A 20,008-nucleotide genomic window follows, 5' to 3' on the forward strand; every position below is an offset into this window, starting at 1 on the left:
GGAACTCACTGTGCATTCCAGACTGGCCTCAAACTCTTCAGCCTCAGTCTCCCCAGTGCTGGGATTACAGGCATGCACCACCACGTTGATCTCCTTAGCTGTTCTGTGCCTCGATTTCCTAGTCTTTGGCAGGAAATTAAAAATAGCAAAAAGAAGCCTGGTGCTAGTGGCTCACACCTGTAATCCTATTTACTCAGAAGGCTGAGATCTGAAGATCATAGTTCAAAGCCAGCCCAGGCAGGAAAGTCTGAGAGACTTATCTCCAATTATCTCACCAGAAAACCAGAAGTGGTGCTGAAGCTCAAAGTGCTCAAGGACAGCACCTAGGCCCTGAGTTCAAGCCCTATGACCAATCAAAACAAAACAAAAAAAACAAAACCATGAGAAGAATCAGGTGCCAGTGACTTCCACTTGTAATCCTAGCTACTCAATAGGCTTAGATCTGGAGGATCCCAGTTCAAGGCCATCCCTGGCTAAAAAGTTCTTGAGACTCCATCTCTGAAAAGTCAGCAAAAAGCCAGGCTGAAGGTGTAGTTCAAATGGTAGAGCCTTTACCTAGCAAGCAGACTGAGTGTGAGGCCCTGAATTCAAACCCCAGTACAGCCTAAAATTCAAAAGTAGTGAGAAGGGAGGTAAATTGGTGAGTTACTGTTCATCTGAAGTGCTGAGAGCCAAGCCAGGCTCTGTGCTCTGGGGATTATGCGGTGTGGTTAATATATTCACATTGGTGATGATTTATTTGGATGTCTTCCCTGTTTGCCATGAGCTATTTCAGGCAAGCTCAATGTCACCTATGTGTCCCTGGTGCAAGCCAGGGCTAGCACCAAGGACAGCCTCAGTGAATGAAAGTCACAGACAAAAGTTTTGCAAATACCGATGTTCACTAGGGATGGAAAAGGGTGGATTGTCCATTCTTGTTGGGAATGTTTCGTTGATCATTTCATTTTCTCTCCTCAGCAGTCCTGTGAGAAATAGGTTATAGTTTCCCTTTAAGATTGTGGATTTGCCAAAGTCTCTGATGTCATTTTATAAGCTTGATGGTGTTCTGTGGAGGGAAGGTCATTTTCTGCTTTATGTATTTTGAGGCTATAGTATGAAGACCAAGTGTATTCAGAACTTTTATGGACAATGTGTCAATTTGTCCCTAATATCTTTAGCTTTGGCCAGTTTGTGTGTGTGTGCGCATTCGCGTGTGAGTGCTGATTTTTGGGCTTGAAAACTCAAGGGCCTGGGCACTGTCCCTGAGCTTTTTTTTCCCCTCCAGGCTAAGGTTCTACCTCTTGAACCACACCTCTACTGCTGGCCTTTCTGGTGCTTAATTGAGATAAGTCTCTAGGACTTTCCTGCCCAAGCTGGCTTCAAACTATTATCCTCAGGTCTCAGCTTCCGAAGTAGCTAGGATTACAGGCATGAGCCACCACCAGTCCCTGGCTTTTTCTGTTTTTGGAGGTCTTCTTACTTTGTAACCCATGTTGGCCTTGAACTCATGATCCTCCTGTTTTCTTCTCTTGAGTGCTGTGTCACCACCAGCTTGAGTGTTTTTGTTGGTGATGTTATGTTTTGCTTGGCCAATTCTTTTTCCATCTTGGTTTTTGGCCTTTGTAAAGAATAGGTGTAGAGCTGGGTGCCGGTGGCTCACGCCTGTAATCCTAACTACTCAGGAGGTTTGAGATCTGAGGATCACGGTTCAAAGCCAGTCTGCGCAGGAAAAACTGTGAGACTCCTATCTCCAATAAACCACCAGAAAACCGGAAGAGGCGCTGTGGCTCAAGTGGTAGAGCCTTGAGTTTAAGAACTGAGAGGACAGTGCCCTGGCCGAGTTCAACCAACAACAACAAGAACAACAACAAAAATAGGTGTAAAGCCATGCTGGGTTCTTGTGAGGGGCAGTTAGACAAATCCTGCCTCAGACCTTGCCTTGTTTCTCCAGAATTCAGAGGGGAAGCAGATGTGTCTGCTGACAGCCACTCAGAGTCGCTGGGCTGGGAAGAGGGAACATCTCCCCTCTGGGCACATAGCTGGTTTCTAAGAAGGAAAGACTGTTTGTACAATTTACAACTGTACAAAACAAGAATGGGATTAGGAATGGAACTCTGTGGAAATCAGGGGGTTGAGGGCGGGGAGACAGCTTGATGATTCTCAGAAATATACTAAGGGGACCAGTGCGAGTCCCAGGAGCAGACCCACCTGGGCTACCTGCTTCCAAGTAGAGGAGACGGCTGGACCTGGGACCCCAGAAAAATAAAACAGTGACTCTGGAACCTGGCTCCCTGCTCACACCAGCTCTGTCTAACTTTGGGCGGGTCAGGGCCTGTCCTGCCTCGGTTCCCTCACTCATGCAGTGGAGATGATCAGACAGGTCTGGGTATTCTAAATTTTGCGTATACCTGGTCACACATCCGCCAGGCGCCACACTCTGCGGGGTTGGGACTGGACAGGCGGGGTAAACGGCTCTTTTTCTGGAAGGTACTGGGGGGGAGTCGTGGCAGGTTCTAAGCAGGGCAGTGACAGGGCTAAGTTTGTGCTTTGGGCTGTGGTGTGCAGAGATCGCTGGTATCAGGCAAGGCTGGGGGTGAGGGGGGAGAGCGGGAAACACCTGGCACTGCACGCTGCCTTTGGGTTGCTTGGTCCCAACAGGCGTAGAAAGAATCTGGCCTAGAAAGGGTGCAAGCTGTATGTGCAATTTTAAGTTAACCAGGTAATCTACTTTAAAAAAAAAAAAAAAGGTTGCTGAGTTATTTCCCATTGTTTTCCTGTACGGAGTGGGGCGCAGCGCTGGAAAGACTGGGGCGCAGACGGGTCCTTGAATGCCAGGCTGGACTCAGGGCGGCGGGGAGGTGAAGTGCTTCTAGCATCTGGTGAAGAACCTCGCTTTCCCACGTTAGCCAGCCCTGGGCAGTCTGGATTTCTGGGCTCGCTTCCTTCCGCCCGCGCTGGATTCCCGCGGCCGCCTGGCGCTTTAAATCTGCGCTGTCAATCAGGGCTCCTTTCTAGAGGGAACGTCGGGTACTTTAGCCTCCCCAGTTGACTGCCCTGACCTCTGCCTGCGCCCGGGTGTTCCGTTTTCTGTGGACGTGGGGAATTGGCCCACGCTCCCTTCCATAGGGCTGTCTCCACCCCTCCCATCCCTTCTCGCCTACTCCTCCCAATTTCGAAGTTAGGCCCCGTCGCCAAGTCCTTCCTTATATGGACACGGCTCCGAACGGCGGCCGCTCATTGGCTGAGGGCCTCACACGCGCACGCCTGTCAACAAAGGGGCGGAGTGAAGTGAGTGGAGGGAAAGCGGGGAGGGGGCGGGCCGCTTTCCTGGCGCGCGCATGCGTGAGCTTACCCCAGCCTGGGGTAGGCGCTGTGGGTGAGCGCAAGCTGCAGGGCAGGCGCCTCTAGATTTCTAGGGTCACCTGAAGGGGTCCTTTGAGGGGGGGGGGGCACTGACCTTTGCACTAAGTGATATTTGGAGGCTTGGGGAAGTTGTGGGGGCGTAGGGGGTGCTCTTCTGGGGTTCCCTTGCGTTTGAGGGACGCCCTGGGTTTGGGTCCTTTTGCAGTGAGTGATGATCCGCTGTGTTTTAGGAGCCTCAGCTTTGGGTGCTTGATGGGTACAGGATTGCAGCGCCAGGATTTCAGAGCTCCCACCTGTCTGACCCAAGAGTGGAAGACAATAGGAAATAGGCATAGGCAGCTGCAGGTGCCTGCGTGTGTGTGTGTGTGTGTGCGTGTGTGTGTGTGTGTGTGTGTGTGTGTGTGTGTGTCTCCTGGGGCTTGAACACAGGCCTGGGCGTTGTCTCTGAACTTTCCTTTACTCTTAGCTAGCGTTCAACCACTCGAGCTACAGCTCCAATTCTGGCTGGTCTTGTTGTTGTTATTGTTTTGTTTTGGTTATTGAAATGGAGACTTAGGTGTCAACAGACTTTCCTGCTGGTTTCTAGCCCTGATTCTCATCTCAGTCTCCTGAGTAGCTAGAATGACAGTCATGAGCCACCAGCGCAGGGTTCACCACTCCATTTTTTTTTTTTGGTCCAGTGGTAGGGCCTGAACTCTGGGCCTGGGCGCTGTCCCTCAGCTCTTCAGCTCAAGGCTAGCGCTCTACCACTTGAGCCACAGCGCCACTTCTGGCTTTTTTCTTTTTGCTTATGTGGTGCTAAGGAATCAAACCCAGGGCCTCAGGCATGCAAGGCAAGCACTCTACCACAGAACCATCTTCCCAGCCCCCATTGTTTTTATTTGTTTGTTTGCTTTTTGTTTTTTTGCCAGTCCTGGGGCTTGAACTCAGGGCCTGAGAACTGACCCTGAGCTGCTTTTGCTCAAGGCTAGCGCACTACCACTTGAGCCACGGTGCCATGTCTGGCTTTTTCTGTGTATGTGGTACTAAGGAATCAAACTCAGGATTTTATGCATGCTAGGCAAGCACTCTACCACTAACCCACATTCCCAGCCCTCCATTGGTTTTTAAATACTGATTAACTTGATTGATCTGGAAACAGGAGTTATCTGCTTCCCTGAGGATTGGACATCAGCCTTGATTAGAACTAGGCCCAGTACACTCATGAGTATGCCATTATAACATCTGTGAGGTGTCTTTAGGGACTCTTTGGGCTTCAAGAAATAGTCATTTGGGGGCTGGGAAGGTGGCTCAGTGGTAGAGCGCTTGCCTTGCATGCCTGAGGCCCTGGGTTCGATTCCTCAGCACCACATAAGCAGAAAGAAAAAAGCTGGAAGTGGCGCTGTGGCTCAAGTGGTAGAGCGCTAGCCTTGAGCTGAAGAGCTGAGGGACAGCGCCCAGGCCCAGAGTTCAGGCCCCACTACTGGACCAAAAAAAAAATAATAATCATTTGGTTTGGAATCTGCCCTGAATTGTAGGAAGTTTTGTGTGTTCCAATGTTGTCTTATAGATGATGGAGGTCTATAGGATTAAAAGGCATAAAGGAAACAGGGCTGGTAGCTCACACCTATAATCCCAGGTACTCGGGAGGCTGAGAACTGATTACATAGTTCAAAGCCAGCCAGAAAAATTAACCACCAAAAGCAGGGTTCGGGGCATGGCTCAAGTGGTAGTTTCTCCCCTGTACCCCCCCTCCCCCTCAAAAAAAAAAACCTAAGCAAGAGTGTGAATTCAAGCTCCAATAGTGTCACCAAAAAAATGTATAAAGAGTGCTTGGAGTTAGTATAGAATGTTAGGAGTTCTTGGAGATTGGGCCATTTTGTGCTGGGGGTTAGTTTTAGGTTTGGGGTTTTAAGTGATTTGGAATGGTTTAGATATTTGGGGAAGAGTATTGAGATTCTAGATAGAAATTTAGGGGAAAATAAGGATTTTAGGACCCTGGCCAGGCTCAGTGACTCACAACTGTAATCCCAGCCACTTTGGAGGCAGAGATAGGGCTGGGCAAAATGTTAACTGCATCCTTACCTCAAAGAACAAGATGGGCATGGTGGTACCTCCCCGTAATCTTATCACCTGTGTGGGAAGCATAGGTAGGAGGATCCTGCTCTGAGTAATATCCCAGGGGAAAAAATACAGACCTTATGTGGAAAAACAAAAGGCAAAAAGAGCTGGGGAAGAGGCTGAAGTGGTAGGGTGCTTGCTAAGCAAGGCCCCGAGTTCAAACTCCAGTATCACCAAAACACAAAACGGGACTGCTATCGATAGCTGGGAGTGTTCAGAGCTCTCAGATACTGAATGGCGTCTACACACCTTAGAGTGAATATTGCAGTCTGTACTGCAAGAGTAGGCAGATGGTCTTTTTTTTTTTTTTAAAGACAGGGTCTCTCTGTGTACCCCTTGTTCCTGTTTAGCTTCAAACTCCCAAATTCAGGGCCTGGGCACTGTCCCTGAGCCTCTTTGTGCTCAAGGCTAGTGCTGTACCACTTGAGCCACAGTGCCATTTCTGGTTTTTGAGTGGTTTATTGGAGATAAGTCTCAGGGGGACTTTTCTGCCTGGGCTGGCTTTGAACCATGATCCTCAAATCTCAGCCTCCTGAGTTGCTAGGATTATAGGCATGAGTCACCACCACCCAGCCTTGCTTTCTGAGTGCCTGGATTATAAGCATGTACCACTATGTGCAGCTGGAGAATTGTTTTCTGTTTTGGGGTGTCTAGAAGGAGATGGGTCAGAGAACAATAAATAGGAGTCATAACTTAGTTCCTAGAAAGCAGGAAGTGGGCTGGGAAGGTGGCTTAGTGGTAGAGCACTTGCCTTGCATGCTGGAGGCCCTGAGTTCGATTCCTCAGCACCACATAAGAAAAAAGCCGGAAGTGGCGCTGTGGCTCAAGTGGTAAAGTGCTAGCCTTGAGCTGAAGAGCTGAGGGACAGCGCCTAGGCCCAGAGTTCAGGCCCTACGACCGGACCCAAAAAAAAAAAAATAGAAAGCAGGAAGTATAGTGAAAGTTGATCCATCATATCAGTGTCATGACCCAGTTTATCTCCAGGTTCTGTCATGCACATAAACTCCTCATTGCAAAATAAAGTGGTCGCTATTAAGAGAGCCCAAAAAGCAAGTGTCCAGACACCAAATTTAATAAGCGACTTTTGTTCTGGACAGTCTGTACCCTTAGCTAAGTAACTCCTTTCCACTCTTGAGTCTTGGTGTCCTTTGTGCCAACTTGAGGAAGGAGCTGGGCTGGAACAGGCCCTCTTTCCCAGTGCTTTGTGGTTGGGCTGCCAGGAGGTACCTGCACAGCCTTTGCATAGGTGTGTGGTTTTCCAAGTGATGGTACATGGCTTTAAGAGTGTTCAGTGGCTCGCATCTGTAATCTTAGCTACTTAAGAGGCCAAGATCCAAGGATTGCAGTTCAAAGGCAGGTAGGGCAAAAAAGTCCACAAGACTCTTTATCTCCAGTTAACCACCAGAAGACCCAGGAAGTGGTGTTATAACTCAAAGCTTTGAGCAAAAGAGCCCTAATGCAGTAATCATTGCTGCTTAGGAGACAGTGATCAGGAAATGAAGCCTGAGGCCAGCCTAAGCATAAAAGTTCTAGAAGCTCCCACCTTTACCAGTGGCTGTGTAAGGTGACACATGGCTGTCATCCCTGCAACAAAGAAAAGCCCAAATGTGAGGATCACAGTCGAGGCTGGCCCAGGTATAAAGCAAAACTCTCTCAAAATGACATAGATGAACTGGCAGGTCCCAGGCTGGACTTCAACTCTGGATCTTCTTGCCTCAGCTTCCTACATGCAGGGATTACAGGTGTTCACTGCCAGGCCTGGTCTAACAGCCAGCTTCTTAAAGACCTGTCTGGCTCTGGCGTTGGGTTTTTTTTCTCCCCCCTACTTAGTGGGCCTTGCTCCTCCCTCCGGGGGCTCAAGTAGCCAGACTTGTGGGCAGGGCTGGGAATTCCTGTCTTTTCAGAAGCTGGCTACTGGGTGAGCAAAGAGGAAAAAAAAATCTGAAGAGCTTGTCCATACACTGGACTTTCATTTAAGTTTGAAGGTCAGATTGTAGGAATCCTCTGACTGTGAGCCCATGGTTGGCCAGTGTTGAGGGACATGCTCTGTTCAAAGACCATCCACTTGGCATTGCTTATTTACCTTAGATGTAAGGTGGCAATAGAGTTTTCTATGTCTCTCTCTCTCTCTCTCTCTCTCTCTCTCTCTCTCTCTCTCTCTCTCTCTTTCTATCTTGTGCAGGTGTTGGAGCTTGAAGTCAGGGTAGTGATCTCTCCTTTGGCTTTTTCCATCAAGGCTGGCACTCTGCCACATAAGCCACAGTTCCACTTTTGGCTTTTTGCTTATTAGTTGGAGGTAAGAGTCTCTTGGATTTGTGTGTCCAGGCTGGCTTTGAACCTTGATCCTCAGCTGTCAACCCCCCCTGAGTAGCAAGGATTATAGGTGTGAGCCTTGGGTACCCAGGCAGAGTTCTTTTTCTTTCTTTCCCTTTTGTTTTTCATGTTGTGCTGAGGATTGGACCCAGGACCTTGAACTTGCTAGCTGAATATCCCTCTACCACTTTAGCTATGCCCCTAATCTTCTGTTTTTGAGATAGGGTCTTACTAGCTTCATGCAGACTGGCCTCAGACTTTAGATCCACCTGCCTCTGCCTCCTAAGTGTGGTTATAGGAGTACACTACTACACCAGGCTGAAATGGGCTTTCTTCGTGTGTCAGTTGTGGGGCTTGAACTCAGGGCCTAGGTGCTGTCCCTAAGCTCTTCTGCTCAAGGCTCTACCACTTTGAGCCATAGCTCCACTTCCCATTTTCTGGTGGTTCATTGGAAATAAGAGTCTCAGGGGGACTTTCTTGCCTGGGCTGGCTTCCAGCCACATTCCTCAGATCTCAGCCTCCTGAGTAGCTAGGATGACAGGCATGGCTCAAATCAGAGTTCTTGAAGCTCTAATTTGGTCTAGGGGTTCCCTTTGCTGGTCCAGGGAGGTAAGACTATTCTCTCAGCTCCTCATCTATTTCTTTCCTGTCTGCAGGTCCCATTTCCATCCTGGTCCAGAGGTGCCGTGACCCCCCTGCCTGTTGGCCATCTTCCCCCAGAATGGACCGCAGTGGCCTCTTGCCCTTCCAGCTCTGGTGTCCCCGGCCATTTGGCACCTACTCTCAGAACCAGCCACGGCCACCTTCTGGGGGCCTCAAGCCAGCTACCTGCCCAGAGCCTGGCAGCGTCCCCGAGCCCGACCATGGGCCTGCCCACTCAGAGAACACGCCGCCTGCCTTGGCCTCAGAGGCTCCCGCTTCCCAGCATGCTCCACTCCTCTCCGCAGCCGCAGCTGGTGATGAGGGTCGGGTCCTGCTGGACACGTGGTACGTCATCAAGCCTGGCAACACGAAGGAGAAAGTGGCTTTCTTTGTGGCCCATCAGTGTGGAGGAGGCAGCCGGGCCAGCTCCATGAAGGTCAAAGGGCACTGGGGCAGCGACAGCTCCAAGGCCAAGCGGAGGAGGCGCTGTCTTGAACCCACCAAGGCTCCTCCAGATCCAGGGGGCCAGGAGGGCTCCCCAGCTGCCGAGGGGGGCCCAGGCTCAGCTGGGGACGATGTGGACCTGCTCTCGGTGGCCGAGATGGTGGCCTTGGTGGAACAGAGGGCTGCCCTGGCCCTGCAGACGTACCCACGGCCCACTGCCCCGGCCCCCGTGGTTTTTGTGTCAGCCGAGCAGGGGGGGCCCCCCAAGGGGTTGGGGTCCGAGCGGCGGTCCGGTGGTGGTGGCGGTGACTGTAGTCGCGTGGCTGAGGCGGTGGCTCACTTTGAAGCCCAGAGGGACAGTCCTCCCACCAAGGGCCTCCGCAAGGAGGAGCGGCCTGGGCCGGGGCCTGGGGAAGTGCGGATTGCCTTCCGGATCTCCAATGGCCGCGAGTCCCGGGCAGCCGATGGCAGCTTGACCAGCGCGGGCGGGGGCCGTCCTGGTTGTACCTATCCTGGTAGCCCAGGCCCTGGGGCACGAGCCAAGGACAAGATCACCTGTGACTTGTACCAGCTCATCAGCCCCTCTAGGGACGCCCTGCCCAGCAACGTGGAGTTCCTGCTGGCCAGGGCGGACGAAGCTAGCGAGGGGGAGACCCCAGCTCCTTCCAGGCCAGAGGACACCCCCCCGACACCCCCTCCTCCACCAGCCCGGGACTGCGGCGCATCGGGCTTCCATGTGGACGTGGTGGTGACAGGCGTGGTGGACGAGTGCATCTTCTTTGGCAAGGATGGCACGAAAAACGTGAAGGAAGAGACGGTGTGCCTGACCGTCAGCCCCGAGGAGCCACCCCCACCGGGCCAGCTCTTCTTCCTCCAGTCGCGGGGGCCCGATGGGCCCCCCGAGCCACCCCCAACAGACACCTCGAGCGCGGTGACAGGCCCCGACGACACGGAGGGGCCAGCCGACACATCCCTGTGCCGCCTGTACCGTCACGTGTCCCACGATTTCCTGGAGATCCGCTTCAAGATCCAGCGCCTGCTGGAGCCCCGGCAGTACATGCTGCTGCTGCCCGAGCACGTCCTGGTCAAGATCTTCAGCTTCCTGCCCACCCGGGCCCTGGCCGCCCTCAAATGTACCTGCCACCATTTCAAGGGCATCATCGAGGCGTTCGGCGTGCGCGCCACGGACTCCCTGTGGAGCCGGGACCCGCTCTACCGCGACGACCCCTGCAAGCAATGCCGCAAGAGGTACGAGAAGGGCGACGTGTCGCTCTGCCGCTGGCACCCCAAGCCCTACCACCACGACCTGCCTTACGGACGCTCCTACTGGATGTGCTGCCGCCGAGCTGACCGCGAGACACCCGGCTGCCGCCTGGGCCTGCACGACAATAACTGGGTCCTGCCCTGCCACGGGCCCGGAGCGGGCCGGGTGGGGCGGGAGGAGGGGAGGTGAAGCTGGGGGAGGGCGGGGGTGCCCGCCATACCCACCTCTTCCCCCTCTGGCCAAGAAGCTGGGGAGACGGGCTGAGCCACCAGCCAACACCCTCCCCCACCCCCCCAAAGTCCAGGCAATGTTGATTCCTCCATACACACACACCCCACCAGCACAGAACTGAAATCAGGTTTGGGGGTGAACCGAGAAAAACCTTGTGGGGTTTTCTACTCTTCAGAGCAACGGACTCTGACACAGGGCGGGTTCTTTTAAAAAAAAAAAAATCAGCATCTCAAAACTATGGAACCGCCCCCCCTCCCCATGCTATGCCCCAGGGAACCCCACCTACCCACCCACCAGCCGGGAACAGATGGCAGCTAATTTTGGTACCACCCCAGGCTTCCCCAGGGCTGGCCCTGCTCCTCCCCAGGCCTCCCTCATCTTTTTTTCTGAGGCTGTGTCCTCCCCAGAGAGCTGGCCCCTCTGAACACCCCGCCACCCCACAGCTAAGGGGGGCCACCAGATCATAAGTTGAATTTGGTACTTTTTCATGGCTGTTTCTAGATGGTTTTCTCCATTAATAGAAAAAAAAATTTTAATCCATTTTTTTCCCTTATCTTCTAATTTACTAGTCTCTCCTTCCCCTATAGGGGGGGAAAGGAATAAAACCCCAGAATCTAGAAATTTGCTTCTGTGGTTTTAAGCTGTTGCTCTCTGCTTTGCCCCCTCCCCTCCCCCCATAATGCTGTGAAACCTTCCCCTGGCTCTTATACGCGCGGGTGTGGTGGTGGGGGCAGAGCACCAGGACTGTGGGTCTGAATTTCTAGGTGGTTTTTCCCTCTCCCACTCCAGGTACTTCTTGAGGTGTTGGGGATCTCTGACCCCAGCTCCATTTCCTTAGAAATCTTTCAGTCAACTGGGATCTAGGTCTTCAGGCCATTCGGTCTGGGGTATTGTTTTGTTCATTCTGTTAATGTTTTTGTTTTTTTTTTTAATTTTCCTTTTGGTTTTGGTTTCTCATTGTTGTTCTGGAAGCTTCTAGCACGTGGCATCTGACCGATTTTGAATTGGTCCTTTCTATAAAGTCAATATTTATAAGGCTGGGTCCAGACTGGTCTTTATGTTAAAGGGTTCGGGAGGAAGAGAGCTGTGGGCCCGAGTGCCAGGCAGTGGAAAAGATGGGGTAGGGTGGGGTACAAGTCCCTATACTTGGGTTATTTGTGACTCATTTGGATTGGTTTTTTTTTTTTTTTGTTGGTAGTGGGTCTTGAACTCTGGGCCTGGGCGCTGTCCCTCAGATCTTCAGCTCAAGGCTAGCGCTCTACTACTTGAGCCACAGCACCACTTCTGGTTTTCTGGTGGTTTATTGGAGATAAGAGTCTCACAGGGTTTCCTGCCTGGGCTGTTTTGGAACTGCGATCCTCAGATCTCAGCCTCCTGAGTAGCTAGGATTACCAGCATGAGCTACCAGCACCCCGGCTTGGTTTGGATCTTAAAATCACAAAATAGTACTAACTTCAAGATTTTTTATTAATTATTCATTTATTTATTTATTTATATATGCCAGTCTTGGGGCTTGAATTCAGAGTCTAGGTGCTGTCCCTGAGCTTCTTTTGCTCAAGGCTAGCACTCTACCACTTGAGTCATAGCACCACTTCTGGCTTTTTCTGTTTATGTGGTACTGAGGAATCGAACCCAGGGCTTCATGCTTCACCCAGGCAAACACTCTACCACTAAGCCACCTTCCCAGCTCTATAAGATTTTTATTTCTTTATTAAAAAAAAAAAATCTGGGCTGGCTTCAAATTGCAATCCTCAGGTCTCAGCCTCCTGAGTAGCTAGGATTACAGGCATGAGCCATTGGTACTCAGCTATTAATTGCTCTTTAAAGAGTCATGGATAAAACTCAGTAGCCTAGCTGGGCACTAGTGGCTCATGCCTGTAATCTAGGTATTCAGGGGGCTGAGATCTGAGGATCACAGTTCAAAGCCAGCCTGGACAGGAAGGTCCCTATGAGGCTCTTATCTCCAATTAACCACCAGGAAACTAGAAGTAGCACTGTGGCTCAAAGTGGTAGAAAGCTAGCCTTGAGCAAAAAGAGCTCAAGGACAGAACCCACGCCCTGATTTCAAGGCCCAGGACTGACAAAACAAAACAACAAAAAGTCAGTGGCCAGGTTAAACAGTAAATTTAACACAACTGATGAAAAGTTTATTGAATTAAAGGTGGTGAGAAAAATAAGAGTACAGACACACACATACATACACACACACACGCACAAACCCTGAGAAAACATGAAGAAAGGTTATGGAGATAGAGTAAGATCTGATGGGGGAAGGGGAAGAATTAGGCAAGATTAATAATGCTTAAAGACATGCCAGAGGGCTGGGAAGTTGGCTCAGTGGTAGAGCGCTTGCCTTACATGCCTGATGCCCTGGGTTCGATTCCTCAGCACCACTTAAGCAAAAAGAAAAAAGCAGGAAGTGGTGCTGTGGCTCAAGTGGTAGAGCACTAGCCTTGAGGTGAAGAGCTGAGGGACAGCGCCCAGGCCCAGAGTTCAGGCCCCATGACCGGACCCAAAAAAAAACAACAAAAAAAACATGGCAGAGTTGCTGCTGGGAGCCATGGCTCAAATGGTAGAACACCTGCCAAGCAAATATGAGGCCCTGAGTTCAAAACCCCAATACTAGAAGAAAAAAAAAAAAAAGCAGTCCTCCTATACACCATGCTATGAAAGCCCAGTGATGTGGTTTTTGGGAATTGGTTTCTCTTTTTCATTTTCTGAATCTTAAAAACCAATAATTCAAGCCGGGCACTGGTGGCTCTTGTTTATAATCCTAGCTACTCTGGAGGCTGAGATCTGAGGATCAAAGTTTGAAGCCAGCCCCAGCAGAAAGGTCTGTGACACTCTTCTCCCATTAAGCAGCAAAAAGCTAAGTAAAATGCTACCACCTAGCTGCACCCCCAGCCTGCTTTCCTCTCTTCTGGGGTGTTTTAGACAGCTGAGCACGTACCAACCTGTGGCCTTTAAGATACCGTGTCCCAAACTCATGATCAAGATTCTCTCATGTATTCAGCCCCTCCCTGAAGTCCTGCTTCAGTAGGTCTGCAGTTGGGACTTAGGAGTCCAAGCGTGGTTGTACAAGCCTTAATCCCAGCTCCTTGAGAGACAAGAGGCAGGATGGTTAGATCCACAAACCTAGCAGCTAGACCCTGTCTTAAAAACAAAATTAAAAGAACCTGTGATACAGCACTTGCCAGGCTGAGTTCCACTCCCACTTCCTCACAAAAAAAAAAAAAGGATGGTTTGATGAAGGAAGAAATGGAGCTTCATCTGATATATTCTGACTAAACTTGCTGAACATGGAGCTTCCTCAAAGTATCTTCTCAGGTACCCTTGTTCTGTGATTGTGCTTCCCAGTTCAAAGGGTTCCCTATTGAAGTGCATTGGGAACCACTACAGTTCTCTTGCCTGACTGGAAATTTGCCTTGTGTCACCAGGATGCATTTAACGTCTCGCACTAGAACTTTGATCTTTGATCCCTCATTCAAGCAGTGGCGTACTGGATCAGAGAAAACCTGTCTTCTAGAAGCTGGCCTTTCATTTCTGTTCCTGATTCTGCAGTAGCAAAACTGTCATTGTGTAGATTGGGCAGAGAGGAAAGCATAAGCCGAAAGAATTCATTTGGTTGGGTTTGGTTGCTAGCCCAACCACAAGAAGCCAAACCAGCCCTTGCTGGCTAAAAGCTCAGCATCTGGTCCATGGAAACCTCCAGTATAGCTGTGGACCCAAGAGCAGGGGCCAAACTCGTACTCTTCGTCTCACCACCCTGTTCGACATCCATTCTGTGGTCCCTTCTGTGTCCTTGAAGTGGCCTTGACCCAAGTAGGAGCTGACGGGATAGGTGAGGACAAAGCCACTCCTGAGGTAGATCTGGACTTGTCCACTGGGGGGTGCTTCTGGAGGAAGGTCTCCTCTGGTACTGTCCCCTCCAGCCTAGAGCCCCAGATACTCAGCCAGGAACACAGCCAGGATGCGGCTGAGATTGTGCACCGTGGGTGGATGGAGATTGGCCTCAGTGTCTGCAGGAGTATGCCAGACAGTAGGAAAGGGCGTGGCGATGAGGTGGACCACCGGGACCCCTGAAGGGAAGAGAGATGCCGGTCAGGCCTGTCCCAATCCAGTGTTCACCCAGAGATAACCCCATTTTACAGATGGACAGATCAAGACCCGGAAGTTAAGCAGCTTGCCTCTAGTCCTGGTCCTGGAAAGTGGTCAGGGCCAGGAAGTATGGCTTCCTTGTTTTGTTGGATTTTTTTTTTCTTATATCAATAGTGGGGCTTGAACTCAAGGCCTAGATGCTGTCCCTGAGCTTTTTGTGCCCAAGGCTAGCACTCTACCACTTGAGCCACAGCCCCACTTGCAACTTTTTGGTGGTTCATTGTAGATAAGTCTTGTGGACTTTATTGCCTGGGCTGGCTTTGAACCATGATCCTCAGCTCTGAATCTCCTGAGCAACTAGGATAGCAGGCCTGAGCCCTGGGTGTAGTTTGCTGGGCCCTGTACCCCATCCCTCCCTGTACTGGACACATACCTCTGCGGAGGAAGGGGATGTGGTCATCTTCCACAGAGCCAGGGGGCTCTCCAGGTTGGAAATACATCACCTCTTGGGGGTGAGACTGCAGGAGGTTCAGCCGGTGCAGGCGTTTCTCTGAAGGTGTTGCGTCAGAGAACAAGGATCAGTCCTCAGCATTGGAGGGAGCCAAGGCTCCCAGAGACAATGCACTGCTCACGCCAACACAAACCAGTTGTACATATTTTTATATGTACAACAGCCAATACTAGGGCTTCAAATCAGTCCCGTGCTCTCACATGGCTTGGCTTGCCTGCTCAGAGCAGGTGCTGGACTACTTAACCATGCCTGCAACCCAGCTTTTTTGCTATTTAATTGGCAATGAAGTTCTTGAAGACTTTTCCACCTGGGACTGGCTTTCAAGCCTCAAGCCTCTGATCTCAAGCTCCTCAATAGCTAGGATTACAAGCATGAGCCACTGGTGACCTTAAATTGATCACCACCTCTGGAGTAGCTGGGATTACAGGTGTGAGCCACCACACCCAGGGCATTTGTTTTTGAGACCAGTTTCTCCCTCTGTCTCCCTCTGGTCTAGAATTCACTATGTAGCCTAGACTGGCTTTGAACTTGTAATCCTGCTTTGGCCTCTGGAGTGCTGAGATTTCAGGCGTGCACCGCCACACCTGGCTCATAAAGTACCTTTATTAGTGTTGGCATCATGACCATTTTACAGTGAAATGAGCAACTTGCTTGAAATCCCGCTGCTGCTAAGAGGCAGACCCAGGATTTGAAACCAGGACTGGCTCTTGCCAGAGCCCCGTTCTATAATCCCTACACATCTCATCCATGGGATGTTTGTGACTCTGCCCTGGTTCCTTACAAAGACCAGGACTGTAAGGAAGTTTGGGTGCTGGGGGGGGGCCCCCCACTTACCAATGCTCCTTAGTCGCTGGAACCAGCGGATGGTTCGGGGGAAATGGCTGTAGAAGGTGGGGTTTGGGGCTCCCAGGAGATCAAGAAGCACAAAGAGCTCCTAGGAGAAGAGAGAGGGGAAGGGGGGCCAGGACTGGAAGGGGCCGTGGGATTCTGGTAACTCGGCCTTAACCTTCTCCCTCCCTTCCCAGAGGCCAGTGTGGGTCTCCCAGTCTTACGATAGCTTGGATCCTCGTGGGGCCAGGGCTGTGGGGTATGGACTCCATGAGCTGGGCCAGGTGCCGGGACCCATAAAGGGAATCCCTGGGTCCCCACTCTTTCAGCGCCTCTTCCCCGTCCAAGAAGAGGAACTGCAGGGTTACTGGAGCTGCCTGGAGGACAGAGGGCGGAGGCCAGCTCAGTGTGGCCCTCGGTCTCCAGGCCTGCCCGCCTGCACAGCCAGGTCGGGCAAGTCAGGTGTCCTTGCTCATACACTGTGACCTGTAGAGTACACAGCCAGGGGGCTGGGAAGGTGGCTCAGTGGTAGAGCGCTTGCCTTGCATGCTCGAGGCCCTGGGTTCGATTCCTCAGCACCACATAAGCAAAAAGAAAAAAAGCCGGAAGTGGCGCTGTGGCTCAAGTGGTAGAGCACTAGCCTTGAGCTGAAGAGCTGAGGGACAGCGCCCAGGCCCAGAGTTCAGGCCCCACGACCGGACCCCCCCCCCCCCCAGAAAAAGTGTATACAGCCAGGGTTTTTTTTGGTGGGGGGGCAGTCCTGGGGCTTGAACTCAGGGCCTGGGCACTGTCCCTGAGCTTCTTTTGCTCAAGGCTAACACTCTACCACTTGAGCCACAGCAATACTACTGGCTTATGCTGTGTATGTGGTACTGAAGAATCAAACCCAGGGCTTCATGCATGCTAGGCAAGCATTCTACCACTAAGCCACATTCCCAGCCTCCATGAGACTTATCTCCCATGACCCACCGGAAGACCAGAAGTGGCACAGTGGCTCAAAAGTAGTAGAGTAATAGCCTTGAGCAAAAGAATCTCAGAGACAGCACCCAGGGCCCTGAGTTCTAGCTCCATGACTGACAAAAATAAAAATGTAAATAACTAAAGTAGTCCACGTGCTGTGTAAAGAGCAAGAGCAAGTGGGGCTGGGAAGGTGGCTCAGTGGTAGAGCACTTGCCTTGCATACTCGAGGCCCTGGGTTCAATTCCTCAGCACCACATAAGAAAAAAGCCGGAAGTGGCGCTGTGGCTAAAGTGGTAGAGTGCTAGCCTTGAGCTGAAGAGCTGAGGGACAGCGCCCAGACCCAGAGTTCAGGGCCCACGACCGGAACCCCCCCCCCAAAAAAAAAGAAAAAAAAAGAGCAAGTGCAAGTGCCCTGGGGTAGGTTTGAGAGACTTGGGGATATGGGTGTGGCTGGGACAGAGTCAGGGATGAGAGCTCACCTAATATGTAACATAACGTAATATGTAACATAAGGACATTATTTTAGGCCTAGGATGCTGTAGCGGGGTATGGTAAGGATTGGGGAAAGGCATGACAGGATCTGACATTCAGGGGTTAGAAAGACTCCCACGGCTCAATGTAATGTGTCAGAAGATGAGAAACACAACAAAGGCAGAGGAGAGCAGGGACTTGGCTCAGGGTGGAGATGATCTCTCCCTCTGGCCCCACCCTGGCCTCACCTGCTGCTTGGCCTTGCTCAGCATCAGATCTAGGGCCTGGGCCAGCTCCAGTAGCAGGGCACAGGGCACAGCGGAATCTGTGGCCCCCACAAAGGTGGCAGACCCGGGAGGGAAGAACTTCGAGTCGTAATGGCAGGCCAGGGTGAGGTGACGGGCAGCTCCTGGGTCCAGGGTGGCCACCACGTTTCCAAAGTCCAATGGCCCCAGGGGTGTCGAGGCCGTGAAGGGATCCAGCTCCACATGCCAACCTGCTGTCAGGGCCCGCAGCGTGGCCTCCAGGAACTAGTGGGGAGAGAGAGATGGGAGGGTGGACAGGGACTGGGGAAGTGGGGGGAACGGTCACGTGACCTGAGCCATATGGAAAAGTCAGGTTGACCTGAAAGCCCTACTTTGGTGTAAATTACTGCTTTGACATGGATTCTTCCTGAGCTTCAGCTGTTGGGGTGACCTCACCTCTTAATGTCAACAAGACATCACAGCTTACTCTTAGCCCCGTGTGTGTGTGTGTGTGTGTGTGTGTGCACGCGTGCGTGCGTGCTAGCTCACATGTGCAGGAGTAACATGCATGCACACATGTGCCCCAGTACTGGGGCTTGAACTCAGGGCCTGGGCACTGTCCCTTAGCTTTTTCACTCAAAGTTGGCACTCTACCATTTGTCACACTTCCACTTCTGACTTTTTACTGGTTCACTGGAGATAAAGTCACACCAGGCTGAGAATGTGGCTTAGTGGTAGAGTGTTTGCCTCGCATGCATAAAGCAAGGGTTCAATTCCTCAGTACCACATAAATGGAAAAAGCCAGAGGTGGCGCTGTGGCTCAAGTGGTAGAATGCTAGCCTTGAGCAAAAAAGCAGCTCAGGGACAGTGCCCAGGCTCTGAGTTCAAGCCCCCGGACTGCAAAAAAAAAAAAGTCTCAGCAGCTTTCCTGCCCAGGCTGGTTTCAAACTGTAATCCTCAGATCTCAGCCTCCTGAATAGCTAGGATGACACGCAGGAGCTACCAATGTTCAGGTTTAAAGAGCTTTTACTTGTGCTATACGATGTTCTAGGGACCCTATGGGTGGGTAAAGCTCATGAGCCAATCCCATGATCCAGACTGAGGCCTGAGGAGGTTAACCAGTTTTCCCATTTGCATAATGAAGATCATATTGGTTCTCACCTCAAGGGGCCGCTGGTGACCTGTGCTTAACTCAGTAAACCTTTGAGGGAAGGTAATGTAGCGTTTGGGAGTCGGGGGTGTCTATACCATCATGGATCTCTAGGGTCATCACAGAATTCTCTGCCTCTTAGCTGTTGGATCGCACCCTGGAGGGTCAGGGATTGGATGTTGGACCCTTTTACCTTCCTCACTTGGAGATTGCCTGGGCTACCCGGGGTGCGCACAATCAGCAGGGGGCGCAGGAACGTCCCCCAGAGTCGCTGTGGGTCCAGCTGTCCCACCACCATCCGCAGCTTGGCTTCCGGGAGGCTTCCAATCAGCGGGGCCTGGGGGTGGGAAGTGGAGATGAAGATGGAGATGAGAAGGATGAGAGCAGTCCCGCATGCAGGCTAAACCCCAAGGCCCTGCTGCCCACAGAGAAGCTGGCGACCTCCTCTAGGTATAAGCGATGCTTAGCATAAATCAGGAAAAAGTCCCTCTTTAGTCCCATCGGGTCGGTCCAGCCCACTTCAGTCCTGAAGGAAAAATAAATCCAAGGAGAGAGAGAGAGAGAGAGAGAGAGAGAGAGAGAGAGAGAGAGATTTTCTTCCGAATACTCGAGGCATAGGTAGAACCCCGCTCTCCCAATCTTGCTATATTCCAGACTCTTCCTCTTAAGGGGGAGGAGCAGGAAAATGACGATTACAAAATTAAGATTTTTTTTTAAAGCTCCCAAAGCCTTAGTCTGTGGATAAAGGGGCATGCGCTCCATGGACGGAAAAAGGAGATGGCACCTGCGGCTGGGGCCATCCGATACAGCCACGTCAACCCGAGACTTCAGGGGACGGGGCAGGAGGGAACCGGGGTTCCCTTCACCTTCCCCCCGCCCCCCCGTCATCCACTCCCCCCCCCCCCGCCCAACCTCACCCGGTGCTCCCGGCCCCGCGCCAGCTCCTCGTTCCATCGGCGCCAGCCGCCCCAGAGAATGAGCAACGCGGTGCCCACCGCCAGCGCCAGCAGCAGCAGGGGCAAGGGCTGCACGCGGGGGAGCAGGCGGCGCTTGCGGGGTGAAGGTGGCTCCATGAGACCCCGGTCCCCAAGCCGGAGCCGGGGCCGCCCGCGGCCCCCCGAACGCATGACAGCGTGGCCCGCAAGCCGGTGGGAGACCGCGGAGCTAGTTCAGGCCCAGCCAAGTTCCACCCCTCAAGCAGCGAAACCAATGGGAGCGCGCATCCTGAGGACACGCCTACCGACCTCCCCGGGGATGTTGGGGTTGGTCACCCCCCACTTCCCCCGAGGGTTGCACAACCCAAAAGGGAGCGCCTGGGCGAGGGTCCGCCTCCGCGGAGCGGGAAAGCCAATGGTTAGCTTCTAGTCGTGGAAAACATTGGATCTCCCGCTCTCAGAACCATGCCCCTC

At 52.1% G+C, this 20,008-nt stretch overlaps 2 protein-coding genes across 3 annotated transcripts; one reads left to right on the plus strand and one right to left on the minus strand.

Annotated features, from left to right (window-relative positions):
* The first annotated feature begins 8,476 nt into the window (after nucleotides 1-8,476).
* Nucleotides 8,477-11,373, plus strand: Fbxo46 (F-box protein 46). Its single transcript, XM_042700563.1, has one exon. It carries the CDS (start codon nucleotides 8,477-8,479, stop codon nucleotides 10,292-10,294), a length of 1,818 nt encoding a protein of 605 aa, XP_042556497.1. The 3' UTR covers nucleotides 10,295-11,373.
* Nucleotides 11,374-13,819: 2,446 nt separating this feature from the next.
* Qpctl (glutaminyl-peptide cyclotransferase like) lies at nucleotides 13,820-19,780 on the minus strand. Of its 2 annotated transcripts, XM_042700518.1 has the most exons (7): nucleotides 19,517-19,780; nucleotides 18,793-18,936; nucleotides 17,453-17,734; nucleotides 15,998-16,150; nucleotides 15,780-15,879; nucleotides 14,868-14,984; nucleotides 13,820-14,415 (listed from the first exon to the last, which is right to left on the minus strand). In XM_042700518.1, the coding sequence occupies exons 1-7, from the start codon at nucleotides 19,724-19,726 to the stop codon at nucleotides 14,270-14,272; spliced, it is 1,152 nt and encodes a 383-aa protein (XP_042556452.1). In that variant the 5' UTR covers nucleotides 19,727-19,780; the 3' UTR covers nucleotides 13,820-14,269. The 2 variants fall into 2 exon arrangements, with proteins under 2 accessions (XP_042556452.1, XP_042556453.1); XM_042700519.1 differs by lacking the exon at nucleotides 17,453-17,734.
* Nucleotides 19,781-20,008: the final 228 nt, after the last annotated feature.

This window comes from Dipodomys spectabilis, unplaced genomic scaffold (assembly GCF_019054845.1).
Source record: "Dipodomys spectabilis isolate Male_0828 unplaced genomic scaffold, ASM1905484v1 ptg000266l, whole genome shotgun sequence".
Classification (NCBI taxonomy): Eukaryota; Metazoa; Chordata; class Mammalia; order Rodentia; family Heteromyidae; genus Dipodomys; species Dipodomys spectabilis.